At 43.4% G+C, this 18831-nt stretch overlaps 2 protein-coding genes across 4 annotated transcripts in view; one reads left to right on the plus strand and one right to left on the minus strand.

Annotated features, from left to right (window-relative positions):
• Positions 1 to 18: 18 nt before the first annotated feature.
• Positions 19 to 14373, minus strand: MRPS18C (mitochondrial ribosomal protein S18C). The gene is made up of 6 exons (XM_068233526.1): positions 13945 to 14373; positions 10027 to 10073; positions 6411 to 6494; positions 3154 to 3211; positions 214 to 273; positions 19 to 124 (listed from the first exon to the last, which is right to left on the minus strand). The coding sequence occupies exons 1-6, from the start codon at positions 14030 to 14032 to the stop codon at positions 60 to 62; spliced, it is 402 nt and encodes a 133-aa protein (XP_068089627.1). The 5' UTR covers positions 14033 to 14373; the 3' UTR covers positions 19 to 59.
• The window catches only part of HELQ (helicase, POLQ like), a 62286-nt gene continuing 57433 nt past the window's right edge, over positions 13979 to 18831 (plus strand). Inside the window, exons 1-2 of one of the 3 annotated variants that reach the window (XM_068233520.1) lie at positions 13979 to 14185; positions 18067 to 18244. The gene's annotated coding sequence lies outside the window, so the exon portion shown is untranslated. Of the gene's footprint in view, positions 14186 to 14358; positions 14423 to 18066; positions 18245 to 18831 lie in introns of those variants that run through there. The other 2 variants (XM_068233518.1, XM_068233519.1) reach the window with 2 other exon arrangements.

The raw sequence follows: 18831 nt of genomic DNA on the forward strand, positions 1-18831 counted from the left end.
CAGTAAAGAAGCATGAAATAACAAAACAATATTTTATTAAGAATGCAGAAGGTAAAGTTTCACACATTGCAAATCTTAGGATCATTTATAAAAGCAGGGTCCTTGTATGCGATTGGCATAAATCCTGTAAGAAAAGAAAATACAAGCATTTTACTAGATCATATGTTCTGTTCAATTAACAAATCGTAATACATTAATATACAGGAATCTTACCCATAATGTGGGCTCTTTTAATAGCCTTTGCAATTGCTCTTTGTTTCCTACCACAAAGTCCTGCAAAGACAAAAGTATGAAAGTTGAGGAATCATGCCTCCTAGTGAATACTGTGTATACATTCTGGAACTTTCTCACTGTGTTCACTTTAAAACTTTCATAATAAAACTAGAAGTTAGCTTTAACCCTTATGGGAACGGACGGTTTTAGCAACTTAAAGGGAAGGTTTGGGATGATTAAAAAGTAAATCTACTTAACTAGGGTTTCCTGCAGCCCCTGAAAGCAGTCCTGTGCTCTCGCTGCAGCTCCTCTCCCTGCCAGTGGTCCAGGGTCCCCTCCGGTACAAAATGCCTCCTGTGCTTCAGCGTGCAGCTCAAGGAGTCACGCTAACGTCATTTGGACTGTACTGCACAGGCACACTAAAGCGCAAGTAGATGCCGACCTGACGAGGACCTTGCCTTTAAGGACCAAAACAGTCCTTTCCCTATTATTTACTGTGATTGGTTGACAATTATCACGGGGTCAGGAGCCAATGACTGGCTCCTGACCAAGATACAGAAGCTCTACTGTCACTGAGACAGCAGAGCGAGCGGCAAGGGCAGTGTGAGTGCATGGCAGTAAATAGTTGGAATCAGCAGGACATAGATTCCCACTACGTCGGTCTGGAAAAGGTTGAAATAGTTTTTGGAGTAGCTGGTGGAGGATTAATGTTAAGCGGTAAATGACTTAGTGAAATATTGGTAGTTTTGCAGATTTCGCAAGTCTCCCTAACACAGCTACTGCCTATAGAGCGAGTCCTAGTGAATGCAGCTCTGGCTCTTTGAGTCCGCCAGGAGAAAAGCGCAATATAAATGGTCTGTGTCTTGACTGTCCTGTCTAATGGAAAGTACGGATATTGCCTCCTGAACTAGAATCCTTATGGTCAGACAAAAATGATCTTTCTCACTTGAGATCCAGGAATCGCCAAGCTTTGCCTAGTACTTATAGTGCTAAATACCCCTCAAATAATGGAATTTGCTCTAACAACTTACTATGGTAAGATGTTCCACATCTTTATAGCCCTTAATTCTTTACTATATGGTTTGGGACTTTCACTGCCGAGAACCTAATGTGTATACAGCAGCCCCCTGATCTCCCCTTAATACATCGGGTAAGTGATCTGCCGATGTATCATCTCGGCTGAGAGCACTGTTCTCTTATTCACCCAGTCTGCTCATATAGGTGGTAAAAATATCTTCTCCACCATATGCATCTCATGTTTTTTTGTCCTTTGTACAGCATACATGTTAGGCTTAACACACACCATACAATCTTGGTTGTTCAAACGTACCACTTTCATGTAGTATAAAGGCTTATCCAATCAATCATTCAAGGTATTTTCAATCTGTTGGCCCTTATACTACATAGATTTGGTAAATCTTTACAACCAAGATTGTATGGTGTGTGTTGAGCTTTAAAAGGGCGCCAGGTGAAGCTGCTAGGAGAAAAATCGGCAAAACTGCCAATATTTCACTGAGCTGTCCTCCTCCGAAGTCTGGATCCTCCGCTGTGGGTCCAGGTAATTCCGTCAGTCCAATTGGAACGTTCTGCGCCTGTGCAGTAGTACTGCGCAGGTGCAGAACTCTCCCGGTGGGGCACACTACACTTCAACTGGCTGAATAAACTGGACCCGTAGCGAAGGAGGACGGCGAAGGACTGATCAGCCTGAAGGGGGCTGGAGGAAGCCCCATGTACGTATACATTACTTTTTTTTTTACCTCATCTCAGGTTTACTTTAACATTGCAGTCCATGGTGGCGCCCAAATTACCAGCCTTGTTTTGTACAGCCGTAAGGATAAAAATCTATGTTATCTCTTTTCTAAGTTTAATAAGCTCAGTTTGCCTGTCTTGGCAAGCAGGATCTTCCATCCCACTACTTGGTTTTGTACCTATTCTACAACTTAAATATCCTTCCTGTAATGTGAATTTTAGTACCCAAAATTATAATTAAGACATGGCCCCAAGTGATTTATACAGAGGCATGAGTATGTGTGTCTCAAGTTAAGCCAGGGGAAACAACAGTTTTTGTGTGTGTTTGCTGCACAGAAAAACTGATTTCAACTAAGAACTCATGTTAATCAATGAGTAAGTTCACACTTGATTGCAGATTTCACGCTCAGAAAAAAAACCTGCAGGATAATTCTGCACATTTTGTCAGTTTTCTCTATTACATAAGCTGCTGTGAAAAAAATAAATTCCTCCATACATATAGACTAAGGCCTCCTTCCCACCAGCAACGCCTGGTGGTGTTGGAGGACGACGCTACCTAGAGATGCGTTATGCAGCTCTTGGTGAGCCATTTGTGTCCTATGCGCTGCGGAGACCATGTGATCGGAGCACTCCACATCACGTGGTCCCACCAGCCAATCAGCGGCCGCTCCGGGAAGTAAACACTGCAGTGCAGTGAATATTAAGTAGCCATGTGGCTGGCAAAAATAGCGGACTCTCCCCGCCTCCTCTCCGGCCCAAAAAAACTAAAACATAACTGAGCATGTGCACACAATCTAACGCGGCTAAAACTGCGTAGAACGCATAGCATGCTGCACTTCATTTGAACGTGTAGCGTTACAATGTAACGCAACGTGGGCACTGAACAGCCCATTGATTTTTCATTACTGTGAGTTGGGCTGCGTTACAGGCTGCTCTAACGTGCGCCTGTAACGTCTTACTGTGAAAGCAGCCTTAGTGTGCAGAAAAAAGATGCGCCCTGAAAACTGACAAGTGTGACACCTGCCTTGCATTGCGTGAAACATCACGCACATTTTTCTGCATACACATACATGGTGTGCAGAAAACTAAAAAGTAAATGTAGGTACAATTTATTTTTCTCAAATACCCCATATATTATTCTCCAGAATTCCATCATAGAAGCAAGAAGGAAATTGGGGATAAAAGAATTACCTGTTATATGTCTTCCATAAATACGACCAGTGTGAGGTGACACAAACTGGGACAGTAGCTGTAGAGGACAATACAAACGATATTTTAAGTAAAAGTGCAGTCCATTTCATTATGCTGCAACAGATTTTCGCTTCCATTACAAAGTCACATGAAATCCTACTGACAAACAGGTTCCTTTCTTGGAAGGTGTTTGTACGATGAAAAGGTGCTTGTAAGTTGAAAGGAGGACCATAAATGATCTACTTTCAGTAGGCACACAAAAATATATATATATATATATATATAATTTCTCTCACACATAGGGCAGGAAGCTGAGATAGAACAGCTTTGGAGAAAAAAAAACAACTCCCACACTTTGTTTATCCAATTTGTATTTTTGTTACCCCATTTTTTTTAATTTTTTCTAGATGGGATAACATGAAACTTTCAGGTTTATGCACATGCATTCCAGCTGTTCATTAGTGGCTTTTGATTTTTTTTCTCTCCCAACGTGTTTGATTGGATGAGGTTTGGTGACGGAGGAGAAAAATCAAGTCCACACGCGTTCTGCATAGCTGCATCTCCATAGTTATGACACTCATGCCGGAAGGGGAATCCTCCTCTCCAAACTTAGAGGTAGATCAGAGAGGTGCTTGTCTCTTCTGCAAAATAGGTGAAACTATTCTACACCTGAATATTTTTACATTACTAGCTTAATATATAATTGCTTTTACGTCTTATCTCCTCACTTAAAGAGAAACCGTGACCAAGAACTGAACTTCATCCTAATCAGTAGCTTATACCCCCTTTTACACGAGAAATCTATTCCTTTTCATAAACTGATCATCGGGGGCACTGTATGACTGATATTGTGGTGAAACCCCTCCCACAAACTGAGGACCATGGTCCTGGCAGTTTCCGGTCTGTGAACATTGTTGCATTGTGGGAAATAGCTGTTTCCGACTGCCAGAAAAGCAAGCAGCAGCTACATCACCTGCCAGCAGTAAAAATGTTACCGTGTGATAAATGTCAGAATGTAAATCATGGATTTAAAAGATTTTACAATGGGCAAACACTGACTAAATCATTTATACATAAGTATTGTAAAAATGAAGCACTTTTGTATTACATTATTTTCACTCGCATTCCTCTAAGTTCCCAACTGCATGTGCTTGTCATTAGAAATATTATCAGCTTGTATTATGTACAGTCATGACTTAAAGGGACTCCGAGCAGTACAGAAACTATGGAAAGATGCATATCATTTTAAAGCTCTCTTTCTCCTCTTTCCAATGATATATAAACCGCCGCCCTACGCCTTTTAGTTTTCGCTATTTTCGCGATTGAAATTGTCGTGGCCGCGATTTCAATCGCGAAAATAGAGAAAACTAAAAGGCGTAGGGCTACGATTTAGGTGTCGCCAGAAAGAGGAGAAAGAGAGCTTTAAAATGATATCCATCTTTCCATAGTTACTTGTATTACACAGGACGACACTTTCCCCAGTGTCAGCAGCTCCATTCTGCTGAATGGAGCTGCTGACTTTAGAAAAAAGTCGCCCTGTGTAATACAAGTAACTATGGAAAAATGGATATCATTTTAAAGCTCTCTTTCTCCTCTTTCTGGCGACACCCAAATCGTCCCCCTACGCCTTTTAGTTTTCTCTATTTTCGTGATTGAAATCGCGGCCGCGGCAATTTCAAATAGCGAAAACTAAAAGGCGTAGGGCGGCGGTTTATATATCATTGGAAAGAGGAGAAAGAGAGCTTTAAAGTGATATGCATCTTTCCATAGTTTCTGCACTGCTCTGAGTCCCTTTAAAGTAAATCCTCTTTTAGTTTGCTCCATCTGTATGCACTCCACCGTATTCTCTAGCAAGATCTGCAGTCTGAAGTGCCCACGGTGGTGGTGTGCATTCCCGGCCAACGCAATGCATTCCGGGAGATGTAGTCCTTCAATGTGACTATCTCCCAGCCTGTACTCACACTAAAGGACTACATCTCCCAGCATGTATTGCAGGGGCCAGGGATGTGCAAAATTGCCACAGGAGCTTGAAGCTGCAGCTATGGGTCTAGCTGGAGGAGATGACAGAGTCTTTTGTGATTCATTGCTCAAATCCCTTTAAAAGTAAGCGTATTCTCAGATGAACAACAATACACAACACATTACACTTTCCAACTAAGTTTAAATACAGAAGCAGCATAATAAAAATGATTACCCTAAGGCCCAGTTTCCACCGGGAGTGCATCTGTCTCAGTGAGGGACGTGGCACTTATGGTGATGCAAATTTGCATTCCCCTACTGCACCAATGCGGATGCAGTATGCAAAAAATTATCCTTTTTTACCCTGCACATGAATTGGAAGCAGCCTATTGATTTCAACAGACTGCAATTCTGTTGAAATCGATTATCTGCAATTGAATTAGTGTGTGGAGAAATGGAGGGATAGCGGCCAATGGAAACAGGCCCTTACCATTCCCATCGGAATTCAGAGTGTATGTATTAGTCAGGTGCTGCTTATAGAATGCACTTGATGAATTATTCCTCAGCAAGTGTGACCACCTCTATAAAAGCAGATGTTTTAACAAACCAACGTTCTACAGTGAGAATGACTAGTCACAAGTGGAAAACGTTCAGGCCAGGGTCACACTTAGGCCCCGTTCACACTGCACGTGTTCCCGTCCGGATTTCGGCAACGTGCGCAGGAGGCAGACACGGACGACATCAGAAAGTACATAGACTGCACTGTCTGATGTTCACACTGAGTGCGTTCCAGACCAGTGCAGTCCACGAACGCATGCTGCATGCATTTTTTAACAAAACGCGCGGCTGACCCATTCACTTTCAGTGAATGGGGTCAGCCACGCAATGCATACAAATGCAGATGGCGTGCATTCGTACACGTTGCGTTCCGATCGCACAGCCATCTGCGTTTGATGATGTGAACGTGGCCTGAGCAGAATCGCATGAGTTTTCCCCATAAAACACATTGGAAAACTCATGCGATTCTGCTAAGTGTGCAGGGTCACGCCTTAAGTCTGCAACTTCTAAAGTAGACTTGTGAGCCCAGTAAGCTCTTTTAGGATTGTTTGCTGAGCACTCTGCAATGGATATAGTTTTCCTGAACAGCCATGAGCATAAAGCTACTGACTAATTTATCTGTCCTGGCTGGAGGCGAAGAGTGGTGTACGGAGGCACAACCACCCCTCCAAATTAGCCCACGCTTACTTTGGTTGTAATGTAAATTTACATTTTAATGAGCATACACCATATATACAAACCTGTACATTCTTAAAGTCTACTGTCACATCGCATAAGATGCACTTTTTGGGAGGTTGTTTGAAGGGATTCTCCAATTCCACTGGCTGTTGGATACATAAAAGACAATGTAATTTAGCTACAGTAGTATTTTATAAGCTACTAGGACTAAGCCCACCCATTTAATGAGTTGACCAATTCATGAGTTGGCACTAGTAAGAGCCTATTAAATATTAGTGATTTGAAAAGCTCTTGCTAATGTAATGCTATGGGAGAGTTTTATAAAATCACATTGCTCAAGAGAGATGACACCCATAGCATTACATTCGCAAGAGCTTTTTAAAATCACAAGCACTTAGAAAAGCTCTTGTAGTGTGAACCAGGCCTTACCGTTTGTTTCTGCCCTGCCCCTGATCATGAGAACAGAGAAAGGATTTTCAGAGAAGGGCCCTTACTTTATTCCTGTTTTTGAATGCTTATATCCACCATTCAGAATGAGCTCTTCCTGGTTGTAATCTTGACTGTTTACTTTAGAACTGCGTGAAGCAGACCGAGGCACACAGAGCTGCAGCTGATGCGTTATTAACACTCTACTTTGATGCTATATCTCTACTTTCAGTCATTCTGAATACAATTCAGTCACAGGATTATAGCCAGTGAGGACTGTCTTTGTATGCTGGATGTGCTGGATACAGTCCTCCATAGTAATGCCCACAGTGAAAACTGTTCTCTGTTAATCTTATCTTCTTCACATAAGAAATGAAAAGATGGAAATAAAGCCTATGTATTGCTACTTACTAGAAATATATGTGGCATTTAGAATTTTAGTAAACTTTGATAGTTGTCTTTTAACCTCCCTGGCGGTCTATTAAAACCACCAGGGGGCAGCGCAGCTACATGATAGCCGCTGTGCAGCGGCATCTCCCCTTCCGATCGCCTCCAGCGATCAGAGCAAACAGAACAGTTCAGAGCGGGATTTCCCGTTTTGGCTCCCCCCGTCGCCATGGCGACGATCGGGATGACGCCATGGCGCACGGGGGAGTCCCGATCCACCCCTTAGCCCTGCCTGGCTCTGATAGGCCAGGCTGCGCAAGGGGTCTGGGGGGGGGGGGGGCAGGGGTGAATCGGCGCGGAGCGGCGGCGGCGATCGTAAAGTACACGCAGCTAACAAAGTGCTAGCTGCGTGTGCCAACAAAAAAAATGATGCAAATCGGCCCACCAGGGCCTGAGAAATCCTCCGCAGCGGCATAGCCTGAACTCAGTTCGGGCTTACCGCCAGGGAGGTTAATGAAGCACGATGGCAATTTAGACTTAAAGGATACCTGATACCCATGAGAAACAGTAGAGGTTGCACCTGAGATGCCTTCCTGTTTCTTCCATTGTACCACCCATTTTTCTATACTTCAGGGGCTGCCACCGCCTCTCTTCGCTCTCTCCCTAGCCCATATGCAATTCACATTTTATCCTGAGTTTTCTCCTAGGTGATCTTTTCACACCTGGTGATAAAATGTCTTTTATACCACCAGCAAGCAAGAAAATACTCAAAATACTTTCGATAGTACTTTTTCAACAACTTTTAGATACTTTAATTGTAAAATGCTTAAAAGTTATTTTAAAGATAATATGAAAATTATCTTGTAGGTGTAGGAGATACCGTAACTCAGGAGAAAAAATGAATTGCATAGAAGTCCCTGAATCATATGCAATTCACTTTTTCACCGGAGTTATCTCCTAGGTTATATTTTCACAGATTTTAAATAAAATGCCTTTTAAACGACCAGCAAGCAAATACTCAAACCTGTTCAGCTACTTTTTAGTACTGTTTCCATTGGAAAGTGCTAAAAAGTTAATTTAAATTGAAGATGAAAAATTATCTCAGGAAAAAAAGTGAATTGCATATGGGCCCGTGTTTTCGGCTTAGTCTGTAAACATGCTGCCAGGCTATGGGAATCTCCACCCATAGCTTGACCTTCAATGGTAGAGGTTGGAGCAGCACCAGCTGGGGAAGGAGAAGCAGGCAGAAATGAGATCATATGGGGCCACTGTGATTCTTCAGGCTCACTTTTCATACCTCTTTCTTCAGCACGGGCTAACCAAAAGGGAGGCAGCCAGGAGGAGGAGCCATGGAGAAAAATCTGTGCTACTCTACTTTAGGGGGAACCCAACTGGAATCCCCATAGAAAAAGAGCTGCTTCCTGCTGGCAATAAACTCGCTACATTTGGTTGTGACCAATTTGTAAGAAAATGGAGGTGTGGATAGTGACTTCTGCTTGATCCCCTATTTCTTACAAATGAAAGTTGCAGTTTCGCCGCAAACTGCGGGCCCGGAAGAAGCCGTAGTTTGTGGCGAATCGCAACAGGTTTTCACACAGAGGCCCTCCTGCGCAGTCCACCGCTGGTAAGCTTCACTGCACGAACGTTCCTCTATTTGTGCCTCAACACTTTTGAGCCCTTGCTGTCCTGGTTACAGCACTTTTTCAGCTTGGTTACCCACGCTGTCCTCTCATTATCACTGGGACTTTTTCACTGACTACAGGCTCATACACACATCAGACCATAGTCTTTGGAAAATGAAAGATCACAGACCAATTTTACCCCCTTCCATATAGTATGAGAGCCATACCTACACAGTCTATTCTATTGAGCTGAACTCCCCATCAGACAGAAATCTTTGCAAGATGCTGCACACAAAGATGCTGTAGACATTTAGGGCTCGTTTCCACCATAGCGAATCCGCATGCGGCGCCGACATGCAGATTCGCTTGGTACATTGAAGTGGCCGGGGCTGTTCCCATATGTGCGGCGTGCGGGAGAGATTTGGTGGCGGGCCAAATCTGCACGACAGGACCCACAGAATTTGCCTGCGTCGGGAATCCATGCGAATCGCCGCTAATGTATTTAATAGGAAAAACGCATGCGTTTTTTACCCGCGATTCGCGTGCGATTTCGCACCTTTTTCAATGTTATTTTGCCCTGGCAGAGTCATGGTTAATTTCGCATGGCACTCTGCCATGCGAAATCGCACGCAAAATCGCGGGTAAAAACGCATGCGGACACGCATCCGCATGCGTTTTTACAAGCGTCGGGATGCCGGCGAAATCACGTCGCAACAGTGGAAACGGGCCCTAAAAAGATCAGTTTCTGCAAAAGATCTGTTCCTGCAAAAGATCAGTTCCTGCAAAATGCATTCATAGTCTATGATATCTGCAGATCATCATACACACCTTGTTTAACAGACATTCATCTCTATCCAGAGTCCAGACTGTATTATTGCATTTCAGGGCTTCACCTTTATTGCTGTGCATTTTTTTATGGTTTTATCTTTTGATATGGAGTTAATAAAGGCTTCTTTACTTTTCTAAATACTTTGTGGTGCGCTTTATTTAGGGCCAATTTCTGCTCTTTTTGTCATTGATCCAGTGACAGTATTATTCTATGAGCTTATATCGCTCTAAGAAGTGGTAACATGGAGAGCGCAGCGGGTCATTTACATATGATTTCATCTACTTCTGGAAAACCACCACAAGCATCAAGTGTAAAACGGGTTGTGACTGATTAGCAGGTGCAGTTTATATTTTTGTTTGTTGATTTTTATAGCTGAACCATCAGTGTTAGTACTAAATGATAGATTATCCTTACCTTGTCATCAGGCTCATTCAGTGCACTTTGGCCGCTGTCTGGAGTTACTAAATATAAGATAAACAAATAGTGTTGGAATACAATTTTAAGTTATAGGAAAGGGACTTTTTTTCCCTCAAATAAATTGGGCCTAATTCTGTCTATATTTGAAATTATTTCTGCAAGTATCGACCTGCTCTACTGCACTAAATATTTTTTTACGGAAATTTTAAAGGTAACCCCAATATTTAACCCTAATAACATAAATATACTGTACTTAAAGAGCAAAGATTCTATCTATCCTCTTCTAATAAGTTATAACTACCTATCTACCTGTTCCAAATCCCTCCCCCAGCTCCGCATCTGCCGGCTTCCACTGTTGTCTTCCTGCTGTCACAGGGAACGCAACACAATGGACACTGCCAGTGGCGTAGCTTAGGAGCTTTGAGCCCCAGCAGGGCCGGATTTACCATAAGGCACTGTAGACACGCCTAAAGGTGCCTGATGATGGAAAGGCGGCTCACTCCCCTCCCCAGTGCCTCCCTCCAAATGCAAATTCCCATTCAATGGCAATTGACATGCATTGGTTTTAGTTTCAATACAAATAATCCTATTACGAATTTGCACTTAGGGCCCTTTTCCACCAGCGCGTTTGCGCTGGCTGAATCGCAAAAACGCAAACCGCTAGCGATTTTACAATTGCTACGGTTTGCTTTTTAACATAGGAATCGCGGTAGGTCATTTCCACTACCGCGATTCGTTTTTGCCGCGAACGCGCGGCGGAGCGATAATTGCCGCGATTTTGCTATGCAGTGTATAGCATAGCAAAATCGCGGCCGCGAACGTCGGGGAATCACCGGTAATTGCGATTCAGCAATCGCTAGCGTCCAGCGTGAACGCTAGCGACTGCTAGTGGAAAAGGGCCCTGAGTGGAAATGGAGAGATAGGACAGGAGAGAAAATGTATACATACCTGGGGCTTCCTCCATCCCCCGCTGCTTTCTTGTTTATCTGCAATGGGCTCCGATAAGTCTGCCTGTCTGGGGCTAACTGCGCATACGTGGCCTGGCCATGTGCACACCCCCACCGCGCTCCCAGTAGTACTGCGCAGGTGCAGAACGCTCCCGGCCATGGGAGCACTATGGGGGAGCACCCGCGGCCAGACTGCGTCTGCGCCGACTGGACAACTTACCAAGGCCAAGTGCGGACAAACGAGGAGGTGGCGGAGGATGGCTAGTGAGTGATCAGGCCAGAGGGGGCCGGAGGAAGCCTCAGGTATGTATATGTTTTCTCTCCTATCCCATCTCAGGTAGACTTTAAGAGCAAAGTTTTGCTTCGCAGTAGGCAGAATTCCTGTAGGAAAAACCAGACTTTGATTAAAGGAAAACTTAAGTCAAATAAAAAAAATGACATTTACTCACCTGGGGCATCCCTCAGCACCCCGAAGCTGGATGGTGCCCTCGCAGCCCCGCTCCGATCGTCCTGTCCCCGCCGGCGGCTACTTCCGGTTCGGCGACAGCCGCCGACAGGCTGAGAAAGCGGCTGATTTTCCGCGTTCCCAGCCGCTGCTATCACCCTCTATGCTGCTATAGCGTATATATAGACGCTATAGCAGCATAGAGGGTGATAGCAGCGGCTGGGAACGCGGAAAATCAGCCGCGTTCCCAGCCTGTCGGCGGCTGTCGCCGAACCGGAAGTAGCCGCCGGCGGGGACAGGACGATCGGAGCGGGGCTGCGAGGGCACCATCCAGCTTCGGGGTGCTGAGGGATGCCCCAGGTGAGTAAATGTCATTTTTTTTTTTTTGACTTAAGTTTTCCTTTAAGCAAAGCAGATTTAAGCCTGGAACCCACTAGAGCACTTTTTTGAGCATTTAGGGAGTGCTTTAAATCGCCAGCGATTTCCCTAAACGCTCTGCCAATGTAAATAAATGTAACAAATTGCACAGTAGTGATTGCGACTAGCAAAATTGCAATCACAGGGCATGCAGCATATTGGGAGCATTTGCGATTTAATGTAAAGTATTGAAGTCCTGGCAAATCGCTCATGAGCAATTTTAAATTACTGAAAACTGTAAAAAAATATATATAATTAGAAAGGACCAATCAGAATTAAAATTGCTATCACATTTGCTGCCAAAAAGCTTACACTTTTTAAATTAGCTTCCAAAATCGCCAGGAAACACTCATGGAATCGCTTACAAAATGCTACTTAAAAACACTAGCGATTGTGCTAGCGATTTGTAGTGGGTTCCAGGCCTGAGAAACTAACAATGAATTAGCAGACCGGTGTGGTGAAATTTTTTGCAACTTTATCAGATTTTGCAACCGGTTGCACTTATTTATACGTATAGCTATCAGAAAGTGCAACCTAGCCATTGACTTTAACCTATCTGTATCAGAAAATGCAACCCAACCAAACCCTATTCTCACACAGAACCCTCCCCTCTTGCTCAACTAATAACCCCCCCCCCCCTGGAGGGAACAATCCCCCCTCTTGCTCAACTAATAACCCCCCCTGGAGGGAACAATCCCCCCTCTTGCTCAACTAATAACCCCCCCCCAGGGATCAATCCCCCCTCTTGCTCAACTAATAACCTCCCCTGGAGGGAACAATCCCCCCTGTTGCTCAACTAATAACCCCCCCTGGAGGGAACAATCCCCCCTCTTCCTCAACTAATAACCCCCCACCCCCCGAGGAAACAATCCCCCCTCTTGCTCAACTAATAACCCCCCTGGAGGGAACAATCCCCCTTCTAGCTCAATGGGATCTGTGGTTGCAAAAAATTACAGGCGTGTTAACAGAGAGGAGCCACGCCTACACAGTCATACACTGTCCTCTATGGCAAGTTGCAAAATATGATAGGTAGCAAAAATTTTCACTACACCGGCATCAAAACTGATCGTTTTCCAAATCTGATTAGCACATGCATGGGAGCTAATATGGCTGAGGTGAGCCAGCGTGAAAATCCTTAGGGAACAGTTTTTCAATCACAGCAACATCTACAATTTGAAGCATTCTTATTGGCAGAATAGTGTATTATTACTACGGGGTGCCCTCCGTAGCAGCCGCTGACCTGGCGAAGTTGGCGGCTACTGTGCACGTGCAGCCGTGCCGCTCACGTTCATGCTCCCAATGCCAAGAGCGTTCTGCGCCTGTGGCTCAAAAGAAAAACAGTAAACTTTCGGCTAAGATGCTATTCCTGCAGATAGCAGGAAACCTCATTGGGAACAGTTCTCCAATCACATTAACCTCTTACAGCACAAAACATTGTGATTTGCCAAATAGTGAGGGTGAAGTTGCTACAACCTATAGGAAACCAAGCAGCTCGAGGATACCGTCCACCAAATCACATTAGCTGAATTTTCCTATGAGGTTTTCTGCTGGCCCCCTGAATTTAATTTGACTAGTGCCCAGTTCTCCAATTACAGCACCCTCTACAGCTTGATGCATTCTAATTGGCCAAATAGTTAGGGTGTAGTTATTATTACAACCTATATGAAACCTAATAGTTGTAGAGGGTGCTGTTGAAACAGCAACCAATCATGTTAGCAGAATTTCCCAAGGGTTCCTGCTGGGTCACCTCAACGATACTAGCAACCAGTCTTCCACTGTGGACAGGGAGCTGGTCCTGTCCTTCTCCTCTGCGCTGCTATAAGATTAACTCTTTGTGGCCAGGAATGCTTACAGCTTTGTAGCCTCATGGTTAGTAAGGCTCTTACAATTCTTTCCAAACATGTCCTTGAATAAAGAGAGCCTCACTAACCATGAAGCAACATAACATCTAGAAAGCAGTGTGTTAAAACTGAAGCTACACTTAGGTTGTTTGTTTCCCGTCCTATAGTCTCTCGCTTTACACAGTTATAGAGCCTAGCCATGTGTAACAGTAAAAATAAATCAGTTCAGAATTTGGAAGAGCAGAGCCATAGCAGGTTATCTCACCTGTACTGTAGAGGGCAGAAGGCGAGCACCAGGCTGAGGGAAGATATTTGTTCCGCACAGCACCCCTTATTAACCTGAGTGCCATCATCCTGCTGCAGCGCCTATCCGTACTGCTGTGACCTGACAGCTGGGGGAACGGAAGAAGCAGCGCACTCTCTCCTGCACGGCTCCGACTCACAACAATAGTACGATACTAACGTTCCGCTGTCATATTGGACCAACGTCGTCCACAAAGATGAAGGTATGACAAGACTATAGGATCAGACGCTCATTTACTACATAATGCATAATGTTCTTCGTATTAAATGTACATATGGCCGCAGTTCGCTAGGTAACATCATCAGCAAGATCGTATAATCTAAAATCACAAAAAGTCTTCAGAGAGTGATGACAACGTCACTGGTGCGCGACTCTCGCAGAGCTAGTGGTGTCTGCGTTCTGGCTGCAGACGTGCATAATAAGCTATGTGGAGGTAGAGGTGAGGCTGCAGAGGATAGAATTACGCAGGCTTAGGTTATGTAGTTTCCTCTGTTGGTGTGTGTGCTATCCACTGTTTACATGATTGTAAAACATTACTTGCATCCTGTTGGCTACTGACGTCTGCCCTGATGACAAGCGAGCAGTCTGTCTGCTATTACTGACTATTTTTCATGTCTGACGTCTCTGATTCCTTACTTTTAAAGCTAGTCCTAGTAAAGGACTGCTGGAGTTTATTGCTTGGGTAAGACCTGTGTGTCGACTTTTTAGGGTCCTTTCACACTGTGCACCTATTAGATGTACAGTGCGACTATACAAACAGGCTCGGTTCCCATCTGTAGCCAGATCATGTGCAGCCTGCAGAAGTGGACAGTGTAGTATCCGCTCTGATGGTCTGGTGTGGTCCGGCTGGAGCCCAGGGCGGATGCGCTACCATCATAGGCTATATGGGGAAAGCATCCGCCTGTCCAGCATTATCGGGGATGGCACAGAAGTGTGGTCCGCTTACTGCAATGGATCCAACAGCGTGGCGCATACATATGAAATCGGCGCCGTTAGACTTGGGCGCAGGATACAGCTGGTATATGGTTGATCCTGCTTCTGCACAAGTACGGGCAGTGTTAATTACTATTCCCCCGCCAGGCCGCCATGGATAGTGGTGGGGGAATGATATAATTCGGCTTCCAGCGATTGGTGGAGGCCGAATTATTGTGTTTTTTTTTAAGCAACTTCGGCTCCGTCTTCTGACGGCGCCAACGTTACTCACTGAGCACCGCTGTAGAAGTGATTGCCATTATAGTCTATGGCGGCCGGCTGCGCCCATATCTAGTAGCGTTGAAAAGCACTGCTCAGAGCATGGCTCCCAACTGTCCCTCTTTGGGAGCCCTGTCCCTCTTTCTTCCTCATTTGTCCCTCTTTCAGGACTTTGTTCCACTTTCTATGTAAATATATATATTTCTCTGCTGAAAATGTGTTTGTTTGACTCTAAACTTTATCACCATCCTTTAAATTGATATAGTATTCATTTTAAAATATTAATATGAAGGAGAATGCACTGGGATAGAAAGGACCAGTATGGTTTGAATTATAAAACAACATTTTTCTTATGAAATCTTTATGGTATTCATGACTAGGAGTGTGATGGGCGTGATCAGGGGTGTGGTAGGGGCGTGGCTTAAGTGTCCTTCTTTCTCATCTCAAAAGGTTGGGAGGTATGCAACAGATCCATTGCATACTGACAATCAGTGGTGTAGCTAAGGAGCTCTGGGCCCCAGTGTGAGTTTTAGATTGGGGGCCCCCCAAGCACTCAATACATAACAATTGATACGAAGCACCAAAACCGGGGCTAGTCTACTTTAGGGGACCCAGCAGAAAAACTCATAGGGAAATTCAGCTAATGTGGGGTGGACGGCACCCTCTTGAACTGCCAGATTTCCTATAGGTTGTAGTAGTAGTAGTAAAAGGGGACTTTTCCCTATGAGGTTTCATTCTGGGTCCCCTAAAGTAAACTAGCTCCTAATAAAGCACACAGTACGATGAAAATGTGCTTCACTACTACTGTAAATGTGTGTGGTTACCGGTAAATGTAGCATGCTGTGCGTTACTTCTTTGGAATCGGCTACAACGCTGTTCTCAATGTAAAAGCACCATAGCAATACAATGTGATGATATTGTCAGTTGCAATAGAATGCAGTGTGAAAGGACCCTTACTGGCCATGGTACTGTAAGCAAATATCATTTGTTTACATAATATTGAAAAACATTTTACACCCATGTTTAAAAATAAATAATAAGAGCCAAAGACCTGGGTTATAATACCAAGCATTTGGAAAACAGTAAACGAACTACCATATGCCCATAAAGTCACAGTCTTAATTAGAAAAGCTGTATTGTGTTGTCAGAGTACAGATAGATGCTGTGGTCTTGTAAGCTAATGATTACTGGAGAGCTCAATAATCAATTGAACAGTTATTTGATGAGTTCTATGCAAAGATCAATCTCAGCCCATAGAAGTTAAATTTTATTGCAGAGTAAAGACATGTACACACATCCAATCTTGATAGGCCAATTTTACCACTTTCATGTAGTATGAAATCTGTTCATAGTATACAGGCCCTCATATAACATGGTGGTGGTAAAATTGGTCAGTGATTTGCCAATCCAAAATTGGATTTGTGTATGTACCCTAAGGCTCTGTTTACAGTGCTCAGTTGCGTTGCAGAATAATTCCGAATGTGAACTTACTGCCCATACACGTCTATGGGGCTGTTCACAATACTGCATTGTAACAGATCACATTATTTTAATATGCCGACTTTCTATTAAACTCTATGTCCAGTCTCCATTGCAGTTTACAGTCACTATAACGCATGAGTTAGGCCTGGAAACCACTAGGAGAACTTTTCTGAGCATTAGTGATTTGAAAAGCTCTTGCTAATGTAACGCTGTGGAGGATTTTTAAAAAGTCACATCGCTCAAGTGGAAACGCATACATACAACATTACATTAGCAAGAGCTTTTCAAATCACAAGTGCTTACAAAAGGCTTCAAAAAGTGCCGCTAGTGGGTTTCAGGCCTTATGCAACAGACCACTGTGAATCTGCTGTGCATCTGTTGCTATCTGTTGAAGTCTGTGGGCAGCAGGAAAAATGCATATATGCGCGTTTCCATGCGTTTTTATAAGCGATTTTCCCCAAAAACATTGTTTCGTGATGTATTTCCGTTTCCTGTTGTCTTCCTAATTATTTGCATAAATGGATATCTAAAACGCATACAAAATGCATATGCGTTTTGTATATGTGAACCGCAACCGAATTAAAATGCACACAAAACTTGTGAAAAACACACCTGTAAAAACACACAAAAGATGTGCACAACATAAAATGAAAACATGACATAAAACGCAGCCTGTTATTTTATGTGTGCACCCAGCCTCGGGAGAAACAGTTAATTGCATATGGGCCTGTGTGTGGATCTACCGTGCACTGGAAATGCATGCAGCAGTGTGTTATGTGCTGCAGTGGCTGTGTTGGTATTGCATAGTACTGGCACCATATCTGAGTGGCAACTGATGCACTGGCACTGGTTTCATATTATTAGGCCTGAGCAAGCCAGAGAGTAAATTTGGAGGGACTAATTCTGAACTTCTTATTATTTATATCAAATCCGCATGCAAGCTGGAATTATTAGGTTTCCTCCTACATTCCAAAAACATACAGATAAGTTAATTGGCTCCCTCGTGGCCCTAGACTACAGTACTTACACTACATAATATAGACATATGGCAATGGTAGGGATTAGATTGTGAGCTCCTTTGAGGGACAGTTAGTGATAAGATATACTGTATATATATATATATATATATATATATATATATATATATATATATATGTATATATATGTATATATATATATATATATGTATATATATATATATATATATATATATATATATATATATACACTGTACAGCGATGCGTAATATGTCGGCGCTATATAAATACTAAATAATAATACAAAAAAAATAATATAAAATAATATTAGCGTATGACAGTTTATCATCTAAACATGTTGGGCAATTTCTGCTACAAGATTTCTGTTAATCACAGAGCAAATGTCTTATACTTTTTTACAATTTCCCTGCAGGTGTCCAATATGCCCGCTTATAAAATCATGTGACCATAAATGTTTGGCGTAAGGAGAATCATTTTGTTTTGGGTTTGGAGAGCTATTGCAGAAGGGGCAGATAGTAGAGTTGTTGCTGGACCAGATGAAACATCCACCCACGTATGACTCCTGAGATACAGTAAATATTGGCAGATAGGTACTTTTTATTATTACTTAACCACATCAACCTTGTCATTGTTTTACACATCGTGGACTTATGTGCCATTCTGGATATATTGACATGAACTGATAATTGGAGTTGCACAATGTTCTGCAGAAACAGAATACTATTGTCCAGGTTTGCGTTTGTTGGTAACACTTTTATTTGCTGAGTAAACAGTCTTGATTATGATAATGCAGACAATGTGTATACGTAATGTGCAAACTTAGATATGATTTGTGCAATACATCAATTACAAAACTTTAAGGCTTCTTTAACACATGGCGCTGTGCGTTGCATTGCGGTACTCTCCTCTGCAACTCCTCGCAGTGGCCATTAGTCTCTAGACTGGCCACCGTACATGTAACTCAATGCAATGGAATTGTTTCGATCATGCCAAAGGCGACTCAGACTCTGCAGTGCGTTGTTGAGCAGTGCAAGTGCTATCGCTTGGCTCTCGATTGCATTGAGAGTCAATGGCACCACAACATCCTTTATACCTGAGGTGAGAGGTATATGGAGGCTAAAATATTAATATCCTTTTAAACAATGCAAATAGCCTGGCTTTGCTGCTGAGCATCTGC

Source organism: Hyperolius riggenbachi, chromosome 1 (genome assembly GCF_040937935.1).
Source record: "Hyperolius riggenbachi isolate aHypRig1 chromosome 1, aHypRig1.pri, whole genome shotgun sequence".
Classification (NCBI taxonomy): domain Eukaryota; kingdom Metazoa; phylum Chordata; class Amphibia; order Anura; family Hyperoliidae; genus Hyperolius; species Hyperolius riggenbachi.